Consider the following 17939-nt stretch of genomic DNA (forward strand, 5'->3'; position numbering starts at 1 on the left):
GATGTGATTGTGATGATTGTGATTGTGATGATTGTGATTGTGATATTGTGATTGTGATTTTTACCTTAGTTTTAAGACCTTTCGTTTGTGCACTTATGACTGGGCCCGTTGTATTTGCTATGAATCTTTTACTACATGTTATGTATTCTGGAATAGCACATTTCACGATATCTGGTTTATAGTAACATGCAACAGTGTTATGAGTACAGACAAATACGTTAGCGTAACTTTGTTTTTAATACTGTTTAATTTAGAGATTAGTTTTAGCCTCGGTGTGTCCGAAGGTTTAGTGTATTTATCTATTCTATGCTTCATCTATTATTATTTAACCGCGCGGTGCCAAGTTGAGATTTCATTCATTTTTTGTTTCCGTCAGTAACGGTTCACGATGTGCCGCCGGGGCGTGTTATGGCTATTCAATGGAATTCTTGTTTTTGTATGTGCAAGTGAAAATGTACCGCTGCGGAAGACTCCATTGGGTGAACTGAAAGGATTTTTTATGAATACGCGCGGCGGCAGGCGGATTTCCGCATTCACCGCTGTCCCTTATGCAGCTCCTCCTGTGGGAGATTTAAGATTTAAGGTATTGAAAGATGTATCTAGGGTTTGCTCGCGATTTTGTAACGCGTCGTTTTATGTTCTTAAAAATCCCGCGGGTGTAAGAACCCTTTGTTTTCCCGGGATAAAAATTTAATTCTTCAGATTTCTCTTCGCATTTTTGTTGATTTTCTTTGTTGTTACTGTCTACTTTTTTGCTTGATTCAATTTAGATTCAACTTCTATTGAAGATATGGTATGTGGTGTTTCTTTGAGAGGCTTCGAAGTTTTCTTGGGAGGAGCTCCTGTAACGAAAGATCTACTTAATGACATAATTTATACAGGGTGGAATTTTGTATTGCCACCTGAAGGGCAAGTACTCTTAATAGTAGTAGTGGTAGTACTCTTAATACAGATAAAGAGTACTTTCGCTTCAGGTGGCATTACAAAATTCCACCCTGTATAATAAATAGCCTTAACTGCTAAAATACTAATACAGTACAGTAGAATCTTTTTAGAAAGTGTGTGTGAGCTTCGATAACAGAATTTTTACTAGGAAAACATTTATACAACAAGCCCTATATACGTCCTTATATTATATTTCAATGCATAGGTCAAAGGTCTGCAAAATTTGCAAAAACCCTTGCGCTCATTGCGATTTTATTACATTCCTGGTTTCATAATATCGTAAAACAATTATCACATAGTAAAATATAAGGTTAAGTATAATAATTTTATAAGTTTAAAATAGTTTAGGTACCGAATTTCTGCGCGTACCCCTAGGCCATATAGTGCCTGTCTACGATAATGTATGTTCCACAATGTACTCGCTTGTCCTGCTCTGGCTACTCAATAATTTTTTTATTCTTACATGTGCGGAAATAATGCACAGTTGCGGAAAGTACCGGTGCGGAGCACTTCTCATGCAGTTTTCCTGTTGGAGATATAAGATTTAAGCAGGGGCACTTCCGTGGCCACAGATTAGAAGGATACCCCTAATAACTCATTAGAGTTACGCGAACACAGCCTTTAGGCGCAACACACAACTGCAGACCAGATTAGAGTCGGCGCAGCACCTTTTTTGGGTTCAAACAGAGGTTCTGAAAGGTGTGCAGTCTGCCAATCCGCAATTAGCCAGCGTGATAGACTATGGTCAAAACCCTTCTCACACTGAGAGAAGACTCATGCTCGGTAGTGAGCCGGCGACGGCTTGATCATGATGCCACTATAACAACAAATTTTCGTAGCTGCGCATGCAAAATCCGCTCTGTATTTTTTTAGGATTATCGTTTTTGATCTCATTTTGTTTGGTTTTAAAAGGTGTATTTACATGTAAAACCCCATTATTTAGCATATGTGCTAGTTCAAGAGATAATATTTTTAGTTATGTGAGTTTGATCTAAAAGTACAGCATATTTTTTCAAAAAAATTAAGTTTAAAAGAGTCTCATGAAAACTTTGATTTTCCACCCTCCTTTGAAAATGGCCGCGATGCAATATCTAGTTATAGTTACGCAATCGGCGGTGGAGCGAAGCGTGCCTCAGTGCACTCAGGCGCGTCGCCAGAGTCAAAGTAAATAAGGCCGAGTTTAAGTTATTATAAAAAATCGGTCAAGAGTAAATCGGGCCTTGCTCTTTTAGGGTTCCGTATATAATTATATTTTGTTCACAGCTTACAAACTGCTTTCTTAATCGTTGTTTTCAGTATTTTTTATTACAGTATTATACATAAAATAAACAATAATATTTTATTTCAGACCGAAAAATCCATATAATTACAATATTATTACAAAGTTAGTATTAGTAGCAATAATTCCTTACAATCATTACTCCAATATGTTAGTAATGTTAGTACTAAGTAAATAAACAAAGTAGCCTACCGTAGCAACTCTAGTCGCCCAGTTGCCGACACAATAGCATATTTCAGGAGGTCTATTATCATATTTGTGTCTATTCTTGTATCTGATGCTTTAATTTTTTTAATTGGCTTTTACATCAGAGACTAGCCCGTAGACACACTTTTATTCTGTTTTTTTTTAAATATTTTTGTTAAAAACCCAGGTTTGGGTATGTACAAGTCAATGTAAATTTTTCGAGAATTACCCTATAGACTTTTAAAAATGTCTTTCAGCGACCAGTACTTGTTCCAGCTATTGTCATGTCATGTCTTAGCCATCTTTTCGGCATTGCAATTTGGCTTAAGAGATATTTGTTTTCCTAGGTAGAGATATTTTTCTACATACTTAACGTGTTTTCGGTAACATAAATAGGTGTATGCATGTGTCATAAGTTTTATTTTCGCTTAATTTATTTCTAAGCCGAATCTTAAGCTAGCCATTATCATCCAACCTATTTATTAGGCGAGGGATCATGTATGCGCTGATGCGCTCACCGTATTTACTTACTTACATTTGTTTACATAGAACGAACTCCCTTGAGCCATGCCGTGAACCTTACCGCTAACGCTACAGTGTGTTAGAAAAATCATTTGATTTTAATGCCCCCATTGTAGTTTTGAGTAGTAGTGCGGGTCTTCTCCGTTTGGCCGGAACAGCCAAGCGGGGCTACGGGCCTCGAGGCATGGCCTCCTTACCCGGGTGAGGTGCAGGCCAACTTTGTACCTGGTGGCGATCTTTTAGCCGGGATTTTACCGGCTAGGGCCCGCCATCTTGGCTGATGGCCCTAGTGGGCTTCTTTGTACCTATATCCGATGTTGTCAGTCCGGGATTGGTCTCCGCGCGACGGCGTTGAGTGCTGTTGAGCGCGGCGACGGAGTCATGTCCGGTGTCTTGCGTCGTCGCTTGGGTCGCCTGCGTTACCGCGTGCCGCGCCGGTGATGGCGATCGCAGGAGCTCAAAAGGTAGTTGACGCCAGGTCGGCGGTCGAGGGATGAGTGGAGCGATGCTGTGGAGGTGCAAACATGCGCCGCGAGAGTGTGCGGACGTACTCCTCCACGGTGGGCGTCTTGAGGTCGCGATAGATGACGTCATTCCTCACGTACCTCGGCAAAAGCGAGTCAAGGTGGGCGCATGGCGTACCCACTTTACACCTCGAGGTATTTGCAACAATATTCAGGGCTTTCGCTTGTTTATAGAGGTCACAATTATGAACATCTCATATGATTGCAATGCCAACTTTGACCAGGTTGGCGACTGGCACCAACCTTGAGCGCACATAGACTCCGTAGATTTGGAGCTTGGTCTTCAGTAAGAGGCTTGAGGCGAGAACCTGGCGTAGCATCGACGTGGCCGCACGTGCTTGGTTGGCGGCGTGGTTATTAAATCACCAATTTTCAAAACTCACCAAATGACTGTACTAAAAGTTTTTTTACAAATTCACACAACCATGTCTATAAAAAGTAAACAGAAATTAAGCAAACGTCATAACAGTGCGTCGTCAAATAAATATGAGTTAATAACGAGACGGGGTTTTTCTCCACATATACCTAATGTATTTTCCTTTAAGCCTTTGCAACTACTTAACTGACTCAACCCTACTGCGGTTAATACTAAATCCTCACTCACGTCTAAATCCATACTAATATTAAAAATGCAAAAGTGTGTCTGTCTGTCTGTCTGCTACCTTTTCACGGCCCAACAGTTTAACCCATTCTGACGAAGTTTGGTACACGGTTAGCTTATATCCCGGGGAAGGACATAGGCTACTTGTAAAATCAAACAGTTCCCACGGGAAATCCACGCGGACGAAGTCACGGGCATCCTCTAGTACAAGATAAAGTTATCCGGGATAAAAAGTGGCCTATTTCGATAACAGGGACGCAAGCTACTTCGGTAACAAATTTCAAACAAAACAACAATTAAGTGGATGGGTCTTTAGGAATCCCGCGGGAACTCTTTGGTTTTCCGGAATAAAAAGTAGCCCATTTCCGACCCCGGGATATAAGCTACCCTGTACCAAATTTCGTCAGAATCTGTTACACTGTTGGGCAGTGAAAAGGTAGCAGACAGACAGACAGACACACTTTCGCATTTATAATATTAATTAGGTATGGATTATTCACAGGCTCCAGTTCCTGTTTCCCCATGGGAGGGAACTCGGGACGCGACCAGTGTCAGTCCCATTTGTGTGCAGAGGAATCCTTACATCCGACAAGAGGAAATCGTCGGCCAGGAAGACTGCCTCTACCTTAACGTTTACACGCCTTTTACTAACAACGTGAGTAATTGCAGCTGATTTCAGATGTATGACACTCTCACTTTGTAAAATGCGCTGGCGTTGCTAAAATCCCATAACTTCGACCAATTACAACAACTGCTAATACCGCAAAGTAATGGACCACTATCAAAAGGACCATGGGCATTTTGGACTAACCGAACCGAGCCCGGCCTTTGAATTGTTGTTTTAAGAGGGGTCTCTCCGTCACTCGCTCCATACAAACGTAGTTCCAATTTCATTTGAATATTAAGCAACCAAAGTCCATTAAATTTTGCACACATATTCTAGGATAGTTCCTAGAATTATATTAGTATATCTATGCCTGTGGTTTTCCAGATTTCCGTTAAAATATTCGGTTTCAAAGTTACGCGGTCTTAAAAATTCACATACAAATCTTTGAGCTCCTGTAATTTTGAAACTACATATTTTTAGAAAAATCTAAAACACCACAGGCACAGATATTAGTTTCTAGAATATGTCTGCAAAATTTCATGGACTTTGGTTGCTTAATATTCAAATGAAATTGGAACTACGATTGTATGGAGTAAGTGACGGAGAGAGCCCTGTTAACATCTCGCGAGATTTAGCCGTATTCCTGAAGGTTATGATCACCACGACGCAGTTGGCACAACTAGCTAGGCCCCAACACTTACAACCCCCACATTTACAATATTTTCCTTTATTTTAGGAACCAATTGCTGAGAAAGACCTTCTTCCAGTTATGGTGTTCATCCATGGTGGTGGTTGGATGTGCGGAGATGCAACTACAGAAATGTATGGCCCTGAACATCTTCTTGATAGAGATGTAGTTTTTGTGGCTATGAACTATAGATTGGGTATGGTACTAATTGAAGCTATGTTGAGAAATGTGTAACAGTTACTAATTTTAATATGATAATTCATTTAGCAAGTGGATTTATTAAATAAATACTAGTAAGACTTCTTTTAATTCAGGGGTTACGGTTAGGTTTTTTTATGCAGTATTGTTGCGAAGCACTAATAGACTGCGATAATGCACGGGAGGCACTGTTGAAAGTCCCCCATGCTTATATAAATATTTCTAAATCTTTTTAGGTCCATTAGGATTTCTCTCAACCCAGGATGAGCACTGTCCTGGTAACAACGGTCTGAAAGATCAACAAGAAACACTTCGCTTTATTCAGAAGAATATTTACGCCTTTGGTGGCAACAATCAATCTGTTACGATATTCGGAGAGAGTGCAGGCGGAGCTAGCGTTAATTTCCACATGTTGTCGGCTTCGAGCGCTGGTAAGTTACAGCAAAGTATGCTTCTCATCAAAATTTTCATAATATGTAGGTAGCCTATGTCACCCGGACTACAATAACGAATTGATTGACACCTTATTTATAGGCCCAGTAATTTAGACGGTATGGTGGAATACGCAGAATTTTATACAATCATTCATTCATTCATACATGTTAAAATGAGGTTCGTTTAGTATCATAGAAAAGAATAAAAATAAAGAATAACGTGATTGTCATGTCAGATGTTAATATTCGAATAGTGAGTTCCAAAATAAAAAATGTATTAAAAAACATGGCTCTGGTATAAAATCATAGATATGTATATAAAATATAATTATCTCACATAATAAAATGTAGTTTTAGTAATTATAATTTACAATAGTTTAACATGGTAGCAGAGCGTGTTTTCAAAACTGGCTTAAGAGAACATATCTATGCTTAAAAGGCAATCTTATTGACTTACCTTTCATACAAGATTCACACGGAGTTCGACTATACGTCAGTTGCAGCAGTTTCAACTGATTCCTGTTAGCATGGCCCAATCGCTGATGCCATAAGTCATTTGATAACAAACATATATCAGTTTTAAGTTTCATTTCAATAACATACAGTCCTAATTATGTACATACAGTCTACCTTTCAGTTTACCTACAACTTCCCTATTTGTTTCACTAATATATACATACATACATACCCTTCCTTTCGGCTTTGCAGAGTCGGATAAAAATGTCCATTGTCTGATTAGTTTCACAATCGTTCATTTTTAGGGTTCCGTACCTCAAAAGAAAAAACAGAACCCTTATAGGATCACATTGTTGTAGGTCCGTCGTGTCTGTCAAGAAAAATTATAGGGTACTTCCTGTTGATCTAGAATCATGAAATTTGGCAGGTTTGGTAGGTCTTATAGCACAAATAAAGGAATGAATCTGAAAACCGTGAATTTGTGGTTACATCACAGAAAAAAAAATTAAAATGTGTTTTAATTTTCAAAGTAAGATAAATATACCAAGTGGGGTATTATGGTGAAAGGGCTTTACTTATACATTCTAAAACAGATTTTTGTTTATTTTTAAGCCCAATTGTTTTTGATTCATCGTGCAAAATGTCGGAAAAATATCTGAGTACGGAACCCTCGGTGCGCGAGTCTGACGCGCCGTAGGCCGGTTTTTACATGATTATTAAGTTGTTAGCGTTTAACAATATTACTAGCGGTTAAAGATTTTACATCTTCTCTTTTGGGGTCAATATTCACCTTCCATTTTTGAAAAGAAGCATTGCATTTAGTATTTAACTTTCTGCTTTTACTTTTAGGACTATTTCATAAAGCGATCTCGGAATCCGGTACAGCATTGGTACCATGGGCGGAAGCTCCCCCTGGCGAGGCAAGGAGGAACGCTTTCCGTCTGGCCAAGTTTCTCGGCTGCCCGCCGTCACCCTCTGAACGATTGATCGAGTGTCTCCGAAACTTGGACAGCTATGAAATTATAGGCACAGAATTTTTATTTTACGTAAGCATCTTTTTTAAAAATCTCATCTTAAAGGGAATAATAGATGAACTCCTCGAAAGCCGGAATACAAATGCCCATTGCTCTGGCGGTTCATGAGCGGTGGAAATCACTGCGACTTGCTCATAGTTGATATTAAATATCTTTAGTATTAATTAACCTAAATAATAGCACTAAAGGTCGAATCATTGCTGCTTGTGTTAAAAGATTATAACTATGATCGGTGATTTTGAAGCAAGATAATTGACAAAGCTACAGTTCAGTGGATTGGTTTTATTTAAAAACAAAATCTGGGTGTTGGTAACGAGCAACTATCTATTGAAGTATTTAATATTCCTCGAAACGTTATTTTAGATGTGCGTCGTTTTTTACTGTGTACCTACCTAATGGTTTTAAATTATGTCTATTTATCATCAAGGTTGCAAGTCATTTGAAAACCGGTCTTTTAACGTGCCATCAATATAAACCTTTAATATGGCCTTGATGTTTCAAAATTATTCTTATTCTTCGCATTTATTAACATAACGGCTTATTAAAACAGCCTTGCTAAGTACACTTGATATATTTAGGTAATCAAATCACATAAACACTCAAATTAATTGTATATCGTCCTTTGGTACCTACCTAAATTATGCCGATAACTTCATAGAAGCTCGTTCTTCGTATTTTCATTTTATCCATAAACGTGGTAATAGCACGTTATCTAAATATACATATGTATAAGGAAAACCTGACTGACTGACTGACTGAGCTATCAACACACAGCGTAAACTACTGGATGGGGCATGCAAATAGCTATTATGACGTAGACATCCGCCAAGAAAAGATATTGAAAAATGGCGATGATTGTGATTTCGGTATAAGTACTTTAGTTTTCCTTAACGACTTAAAATATGATAAACAAATAGCAGCAACGTTCTGAAAGAAACGCTTAAAGATCCCCCGATATTCCTATCTGTCCCCCTACACACGACGAGGGGACAGATCGAACTAATTATTTCCAGTCTGTCCCCCCGCTGCTTTCTAAGGGGGACAGATTGGAATAAAAAGTTCGATTTGTCCCCCTGCTATCGACGAGGGGATAGATCGAACTAATTTCTTCCAAACTGTCCCTCTGTTGCCAACGAACTAATCGAAAGAATCAGACAGACCGAACAAATTATTCACATTATGTGTACGCCAAACTAAAAATAATTAAGCAATCTATACTTTTACGATATCAGTTACCGTTATAAAGATGAAATTTTTTTGAAACTTAACCGGCACTTTCAAGTTTTCACTCTTATAATGATTCAATTGTCAGCTAACAAGGTCATATGGGCCGCGTAGAGTACGCCTGTTTCGCATTTCAGCGAGAAGCTACTTGTTTACCTTTTCTTCAAGATAAGGAAAAATGGACAAGTATAATATGAAGCTATTAATACAGGGTGTAACCAAAACGCTAGCAAAAACGAAGACCGGTGATAGTACTGATAAGTACTATATGTATTATATGATATACTATATGATAAGTACTGATAAGTGAGTTACTGACAAGTTTATAAGATACCTTAAATTTTTTTTTAAAGTTTACAATAAATTGCAAATAAAACAATTGAATGACGCTAGATGTCAATGAACTTTCCGTAAATAGGTCTCTCGATGTTAATGGCGCATCGTAGGCGGGGCATTGACCCGAGTTTTGCACGCTATACAATGCTGGTTTGAAAAATACCACATAGCTAAACCTACAAGATAAGACAAATGGTTATTGGCGTATGTTATGATAGTATAATATAATAATATCGCTACGTTTTTGCTAGCGTTCTGGCTACACATGTATACATATAAAAACTAGACTAGATGATTTCCGCAACTTCGTCCGCGTGGATTTTATTTGATTCAGTCTTCCGCTCCTCCACTCCTTCTCCAATCCGCTCTTGGCTTGCTAGCCAAGAGCGGATTGGAAGAGGGCAGACTATACCTAAACTCTTCTCATTTTGAGAGGAGACCTGTAATGATTTGACTATGATGATTATGGTGAACAATTCTTTTTCAAATAGTCATGGGACTACGAGCCGATGACAACGTTCAAAGCGGTCATAGAACCTGACCTTCCGGGCGCCTTCTTAACGAGGAATCCTCGCAAGCCACCTTCTTCACCGTTCGTGCCCTGGCTAACAGGACTTACTAAAGACGAGGGATGCTTGAAATCTGTATGTAAGTGAAAATCACATACTAGGATTATTGAAACATATTAAGAGATCGAAAAATTTTCTGCATGTTTGGTAAAGGTAGAGCTGGGCGTTACATTTACAAAAAAAAATATCGCTATCACTACACATAGTATAAAACAAAGTCGCTTCCCGCTGTCTGTCCCTATGTATGTTTACGTCTTTATAACTACGCAACGGATTTTGATGCGGTTTTTAGGGTTCCGTGGTCAAATGGCAAAAAACGGAACCCTTATGGATTCGTCATGTCTGTCTGTCTGTCCGTCCGTATATCACAGCCACTTTTTTCCGAAACTATAAGAACTGTACTGTTGAAACTTGGTTATTAAATGTATTTCTGTGAACCGCATTAAGATTTTCACACAAAAATAGAAAAAACACAATTTTTGGGGGTTCCCTATACTTAGAACTGAAACTCAAATTTTTTTTTCATCAAACCCATACGTGTGGTGTATCTATGGATAGTTCTTCAAAAATGATATTGAGGTTTCTTCCAAAATGGTAAAATGTGTGTGTCGTCGTCCCCCCCCCCCCCCCTGTAACTTCTAAGTCAGAGAATGATAAAACTAAAAAAAATATATGTACATTCTAAAACAGAATTTAATTTATTTTTATGTATAATAGTTTTTGATTTATCGTTCCAAATATTGGAAAAATACCCGAGTACGAAACCCTCAATGCGTGAGTCTGAGTCGCACTTGGCCAGTTTTTTTAATGTTAAACATTCAAGTTTTGTTCATTTATGACGTGGAATCAACAGGGTTAACCAATTTCCCGAAGCGATATGAAGAGTTCATATCCGGTTTCGACACGATATCACCCGTCACTTTCTACTATGAAAATTCTCCCTATCCAGAAGTCATAACCGATAGATTGAAGAAAGAATACTTCGGTAACGACGAACAAAGCATTAAAGATGGAATCCTTAAGGTGAGTTATCCATTACTTTGTACTGTAACATTAAAATGTCTGTCTGTAATTTCGAGATAACTACCTCACATTAAGCTAATATGGTTATTTGAACTGTACTATAACCAATTCACACGTTTTTAAATTTTTGACTCACTGTTTGTACGGGCTAATCTTTGGAATGGCTGAACCTATTTTGACGGGATTTTCACAGACAAGTAGAGGATTAACCAAAAAGTATCATAGTTTACTTTTTTCCCCGACTTGAGTATTCTGGAGAACTCTCAGACATGTAGGATTTCTCACGATACATTCCTTCACAGGTAAAACAAGTGTTATTTGAGTACTTAAAAAGTTAGAGGTGCGTGTCTGAGATCGAACCCCCAACCTGCGACTAGTAGGCGGACGTCCTAACCTACAGTTTAGAGTTCTAGACTATCACAGCTTATCTTGATCCGTTGATCTACCAGGGCTCAAATCATTTCCATTACACGTGTCAATTGCGCACTAAATAAGCAGGTATATTATTCACATGGAAATTAAGTGGCTTGAAAAATCACATTTTCCTGCAGTACCTAGAACTTATCAATTTACCAACATTGTTTGTTATAATTTTGCTGTGTTGTTTTCCTTATACTTGCCTACTTACCTATCACAAAATTAAATCTGATAATAATTTTAACACCCTGATAACTCAATAAAGTACCTAATTATCTAAAGTCGGTTCCAAGGCGTAACGAATACCTTTGCCCTTTCATTTCGTAACACAAACATGACAATTTACCTCTATTGCTAATTACTAGCTACCTGCTCCGGCTTTGCACGGGTAGCTTATTACAATTTTTTAGGGATCTCTAATTTTTTGAAAATGAGATATAGCTGTTTATGTCACTCAGGAATAATGCTAAGGCTTTCAACTGGTGAAAGATCTCAAAATCGCGTCAGAGTTCATACTCTCACATCTCTGGTTTAGCTGTTCCAGAGATTTATTCCTACAAATAAAACTTTACCTCTTTATAATATTACTAGAGGATGTCCGCGACTTCGTCCGCGTGAATTTAGGATTTCAAAGATCCTTTGAGAACTGTATGATTATCCGGGATAAAAAGTTGCCTATGTCAATTACAGGGGCACAAGCTACCTCGGTACCAAAGGAGATCATTATTTTTGGGCCTTTTCTGAAAGTGCCGGCCAACGAAAAAAAATGGTACGGATCGTTAGAACTAGCCATTTGGAGTAATAGTTAATATGGCAGAAAAGTTGTAGGATTGCTCTGAACCAAGTTATACAAGGTCGAAGATTCGTCATTTTCATACATTTTATTGATTTCTAAAAGTGCTGGGAAACATAAAATAATGTTAGATATTGCTAGAACTAATGATTTGAAGCAATTGTCATTATGACCCGAAGGCTGTGGGGCCATTATATAACGTGTTATACAAGTTATACAAAAAATTAATATACTTTGTATAATTAATTGTAACCGATTTTATGATTTTGTTACTATTCTGATTGTTTTATACGAATTTGAATACACGTACAATTATTTTGACTCCCACGAAGTGCTGGATCAGCTGCAATGTGGACAAAATTCGTTTATACATACCTGGATTGTATGCGGCCTTGTAATACTAGCTGACCTCATCCAGCCATCTCCCAAACTTCTGCCACTGGGATATCTCCGGCGAGCTCTGTGATGAATGCACCATTTGGCTATAAGTACTGTTCACCATAGTAACTACGGGCTTGCTTCAGTCGATAGCTGCCCAAAGCAACCTGCGTCGATTCTTCTGTGAATCTAGGAAATTCATTGAACGGAGGATGTCGTCTTCCATAGCCTGGAAATGAGCTCTTCTTCTATTATAATTATTGTGTGTGATAACAAGTTCTGCTAAATTGTTTTGCGCATTGACCAGTTCATGGATTTTGTCAAGTAAATCACGTCTGTAGTACACGTTATTGTCTATCAGAACATGATAGCTGTTTAGCGATGTTACCGCGATCCTGAAATAATCGATCACGTTACTTAATGCCCGGTCACTCTGATCAATCCTGAGCAAACGAAAATCTCTTTTAACGCAATTATTCATCACTTCCACCATCCAGCGGCAAATGCTAACAAGCTTAGATTTATTGGTTTGGTCAGTAATTAGCTGGGTTTCATTTAAATGTTTTGTTTCTAGCATTTGTGTCACATAACCGCATGCCTCAAGAAAGAAAGGCTATCTATAAAGGGCATGTACAGACGGATACAGGCATGTACATATATCTTCAGAAAAGCACTAATTACTTTTTTCAGTGAAAATCATACCCTAACCACAAGTTCCGAAACCACTAAAAGCCTTTATATTTGTTGCGATGGAACAATAATCTACACGCTGCAGCAACTTACAATGCCTAGATTTTAAATGACACCTTAAATGATATAGAAGATTTTTACAGGATTTTTATCTTAGTCCATGGTTTTAGAGATACCATAAACAATCTTGAGGTAATCTTTCTTTCTTGAGGTGTGCGGTTATATGGTACAAATGCCAGTAACAAAACATCAGTAAAAACCCAGCTAACTACTGACGAAGCCAATAAATCTAGACTTTTTACCATTTGCTGCTGGATAATGTAAATGATTAACGACCGCTTTGGAAGAGATTTTTGTTTACTCAGGGTTATTCAGGATTTGGTAGATGCTTTTGACGATTCAAAAGAACTTGCAAAAGTCTAATTGAATAAAAATATTTTTAATTTTGAATTTTTTTTTGAATTTTGTAGCCGGACATTAAGTAACATGATCGATTATTTCAGGATTTTGTCAGCATTGCTGAACGGTTATCATGTTCTGATAGACAACAACGTGCATGCACGTGATTTTCTTGACGTAATCCATGAACGGCTAGTGAGCAAAACAGTTCAGCAGAACTTGTTATCACAAACAATATGTAATTATAATAGAAGGAGAGCTCATTTCCAGGCTATCCAACCAACCAACAACCTCCGTTCAATGACTTTCCTAGATTCACAGAAGAATTGACGCAGGTTGCTTTGGGCAGCTATCGACTGAAGCAAGCCCGTAGTTACTATGGTGAACAGTACGTATAACCAAATGGTGCATTCATCACAGAGCTCGCCGGAGATATCCCAATTCCCAGTGGCAGAAGTTTGGGAGATGGCTGGATGAGATCACCTAGTATTACAAGGCCGCATACAATCCAGGTATGTATAAACGAATTTTGTCCACATTGCAGCTGATCCAGCACTTCGTGGGAGTCAAAATAATTGTACGTGTATTCAAATTCGTATAAAACAATCAGAAGAGTAACAAAATCATAAAATCGGTTACAATTAATTATACAAAGTATATTAATATTTTGTATAACTTGTATAACACGTTATATAATGGCCCCACAGCCTTCGGGTCATAATGACAATTGCTTCAAATCATTAGTTCTAGCAATATCTAACATTATTTTATATTTCCCAGCACTTTTAGAAATCAATAAAATGTATGAAAATGACGAATCTTCGACCTTGTATAACTTGGTTCAGAGCAATCCTACAACTTTTCTACCATATTAACTATTACTCCAAATGGCTAGTTCTAACGATCCGTACCATTTTTTTTCGTTGGCCGGCACTTTCAGAAAAGGCCCAAAAATGTATGGAGCTAGAATGATCTCCTTTCATACAAATCGGTTAAGCGGATGGATTTTTAAGAATCCCGTGGAAACCCTTTGATTTTCCGGGATTTTTATCCCGGAAAATCAAAGAGTTTCCACCAAAGAGTAGCCTATGTCCGTTCCCGGGATATAAGCTAACCCTGTACCCGTCAGACTCGGTTAAACTGTTGGGCCATGAAAAGGTAGCAGACAGACAGACACACTTTCGCATTTATAATATTAGTATAGATAGTATTTTAGTGCCTGGGCACGAAAGTTTCCCTAGGCGATTTTTGAGTCATTTGTGGGTTTTTATTGTTCGTGGACTATGCCTATGACCATACATTTTTTTAGATGTACACAGATTCTTACTTCGCTTATCCTATGCTGGAATCTGTAGAGCAAGCACTGAACTTCAGCAGCCAACCAGTGTACCTTTACCATTTTGTATACCGCGGCGCGAACAGTTTCTCCCAAATCTTCGGTGATCCCGCAGGAGACTATGGTAAGGGCATTTTTGAGGCTTCAGTCAAATTTTGCGCGGAATACGGGGAGCGACCCTTCGCTCGCGAGCCGAATCAAAGAACTTATACCTACTTACAGCGTGTTTAATAAATCTTTTTTTTATTAGTTATGGACCCGCCCACAGAATTAATATTATATGCCTTGAATTCTAGAGGTCTCATGTACTTAACTTCTTTAACTGCCTGTACTCCTGATAAGTACCTACTTTGCATTTGTCTTATTTTCTCGAAGTTCAGTTTTCTGGTTTCACTTCTACGACGAGTGAACACACGTTTTTTTCACTTATTCACTTAATAGTAAAAGGTTTATATTTCTTCCAAAACCTCAATTTGTAACAGGTACCAATTTAATTATTTTTAGGGTTCCGTACCTCAAAAGGAAAAACGGAACCTTTATACTACTTTATAAGATCACTTATCTGTCTTTCCGTCCGTCCATCCGTCGTGTCTGTCAAGAAAACCTATAGGGTACTTCCCGTTGACCTAGAATTATGAAATTTGGCAGGTAGGTAGGTCTTATAGTACAAGTCGGAAAAAGTACCCGAGTACCGAACCCTCGGTGCGCGAGTCCGACTCGCACTTGGCCGGTCAATTGACCGCATAATTTTGTACGTGTTTGGTTTTACAGGTGTATGCCATGCTGATGACCTCATGTATTTATTCCCCATACACTTCCTTAACAAACCCTTCACAGAAGAGGACAACAAAATGATGGATCTCATGCTTACCTTGTGGAGTAATTTTGCTACTAGCGGGTAAGTAGGTATCCAACCTAACTTCCGTTAAGGTAGTAGGTTAGCTAAAAAAGCAGCAAAAATATAATATACTAATATAATATAATACTTACAATATCTGCAATATCAATCAGCAAAAGCTACGCCAGTTGCGGTTTTTAAGGCTGCCTGAAAATTAAATGCGCGTATATTGCACTTGAGCCTATTCATGTACCTAAGGCCTTAAGCTATACCGCAGTATCAAATAAATACAAGTTCTTAATTTAAAGGCCGCCTACTGCAAATGCATAATCGAAGTGGATAGATGAGTGCTGTGTAACTTTTAACAAGGAATAATATGACCTGGAGGTACATGCGACTGAAATGCGAATGTTGAGATGGATGTGCGGTGTGGCAAGAATGGATATATGTAAGATAAGGAATGAACAAATAAAGGAAATTTTGCAAGTAGCGGCAATGGTAGAAAAAGAGGGGTAATGGATACGTAATGAGGAGGGAAGAAAAGCTTAGCACTAGAAGAATGTAAAATATGCACGTGGAACAAAAAAAGAGCATGAACAAAGCAAGATGAATCGATTGCGTGAAAGAGGATATGCGATTAAAAGTGGATACCGACAATGCGTTGACGGATGACAGAAGTGATTGGAAGAAACATGGTTGGTTAATATCGGCCGGTGCTATTCAATACCATAATTCTTTACCTTAGCTGCAGACCACTACATACTCTTTAGTTGTACCCTAGTTACCTTTGATTTTTATTTTCAGGGATCCCAGCAAACCTATCCAACTGTCATTTGAGTGGAAGCCGGCAACAAGTGGGAAGAATATGGAATATTTGGAAATAGGCAAGAAGCAAGCGATGAAAAACGATTTAGCTTCACGGTCGAGACTATGGGCGGAACTACCACTGTGGCACAACGTGAGAAAACGAAGAATCACGGACGAGTTATAAATGGACGGAAGAATTTTGTGGTCAACTTTTTAGTAGATAGTTACAGTTGTGATTTAAAACTTAATTTAATATTTCATTCCGTTACGCTATAAGCCTTATTGCGTTGTAAACATTAAAAAAAACCGGTCAAGTGCGAGTCAAACTCGCCCACGAAGGTTTCCATACCATCGTACGAAAATAACACTTTTTAATTTTCATCTTGGTCATTTTTAAATGTTTATTTTATTTTTGTTTTACCGAGCGGCACTAGAAGTACACATTCTGTGAAAATTTCAACTCCCTACCTATTAAGGTTTATGAGATACAGCCCGCAGACAGACAGACGGGCGGACGGATAGACTAAGCTCCTGTTTCGCACGCTTCGAGTACGGAACCCTAAAAAGGTAAGTACGTAATAGGTATTAATAAAAGATTAACTTTAAATTTAAATAGAGTTTTATTTACTGAAGTTACATTATAATTATTTTAATTATCTTATTCTAAAATACATTAAAGAAATGGAAATCAATAAAAACTCAAATAAAATAATTAACAGCAATATTTTTTTAAAGTTTTTGGACTATTAAGGTCATAGCACACATATCAACTCGGAAAGGGATTGTCAGCATATCAAATCGAGCCGTCGAGTATTCTTTGTGTCCTTACTGCAACGCACAGTAATCGGAATCGTGTCGTAATCGCCTCTCCTCGGGACAAGGTCCCGGCGCATGGTCAACTTGCAGTTCCAATGCTTCGGCTCGTGGTATCCGTTCTCAAGTCTCTCCATACCCCAGCACTTCCTTCGTCCATGCTTGCACCACTCCCCCTCCCGTTTGGTTGCCTACTGTAAGCGCAGCGTCGCCTTGCCGTATCCGAGTCGACGTACCGGAGCTGCTGATCTGTTTTTACATTAGGTTGACGCCTGGTTGACGACGAGGTGAAAGGCGATACGGTGACGATCACTTTCCGACTTGATATGTGTGCTATGACTTAAAAGTAAAAAAATATTTTTGTTAGTACTATACGTATGTTAAAGTGGATTAAGAATTCACAATCCATAGTTCCAAAATCCCTACGAGTGTTTATACTTAATCCCTATGCTTAGGAGTGCAGTACCCTGCAACATTAAGATTGAAGAGTTGGGAACCAGAGCTCAGTGATGTGGTCTATGCTTGGCAGGTACCTAAAATAAGAATCCACAAACGATAGTTCTTAATTGCCCACGGTTCAGGAATGCAGTAGGTACCCTTACAGTATCAGAATTGAGGAGTTGAAGCTAGAAATTTCCATGGAACCAACTCGCAGACTTTCTCTATCAACCAAATAATTAAACCATCTGAATTAATTAGATAGATAGGTTATATACATATCTACAACTATTTTGTCCTAAAACCGAAACAGATATTAACAAAAATTATTTACATGAACAATGTTAGTTTCTCTAGTTCTTCGCTTGCCTAAATTATGCTAGTCCGGACTGCGTAGGCAGCCT

General features: G+C 38.4%; 1 protein-coding gene across 1 annotated transcript; it reads left to right on the forward strand.

Moving 5' to 3' along the window:
- Nucleotides 1–301: 301 nt before the first annotated feature.
- Nucleotides 302–16682, forward strand: LOC123880421 (juvenile hormone esterase-like). The gene is made up of 10 exons (XM_045928548.1): nt 302–583; nt 4560–4712; nt 5401–5548; nt 5787–5981; nt 7290–7486; nt 9526–9682; nt 10457–10626; nt 14613–14763; nt 15411–15537; nt 16282–16682. The coding sequence occupies exons 1-10, from the start codon at nt 389–391 to the stop codon at nt 16466–16468; spliced, it is 1680 nt and encodes a 559-aa protein (XP_045784504.1). The 5' UTR covers nt 302–388; the 3' UTR covers nt 16469–16682.
- The last annotated feature ends 1257 nt before the right edge of the window (nt 16683–17939 follow it).

This window comes from Maniola jurtina, chromosome Z (assembly GCF_905333055.1).
Source record: "Maniola jurtina chromosome Z, ilManJurt1.1, whole genome shotgun sequence".
Lineage (NCBI taxonomy): Eukaryota > Metazoa > Arthropoda > Insecta > Lepidoptera > Nymphalidae > Maniola > Maniola jurtina.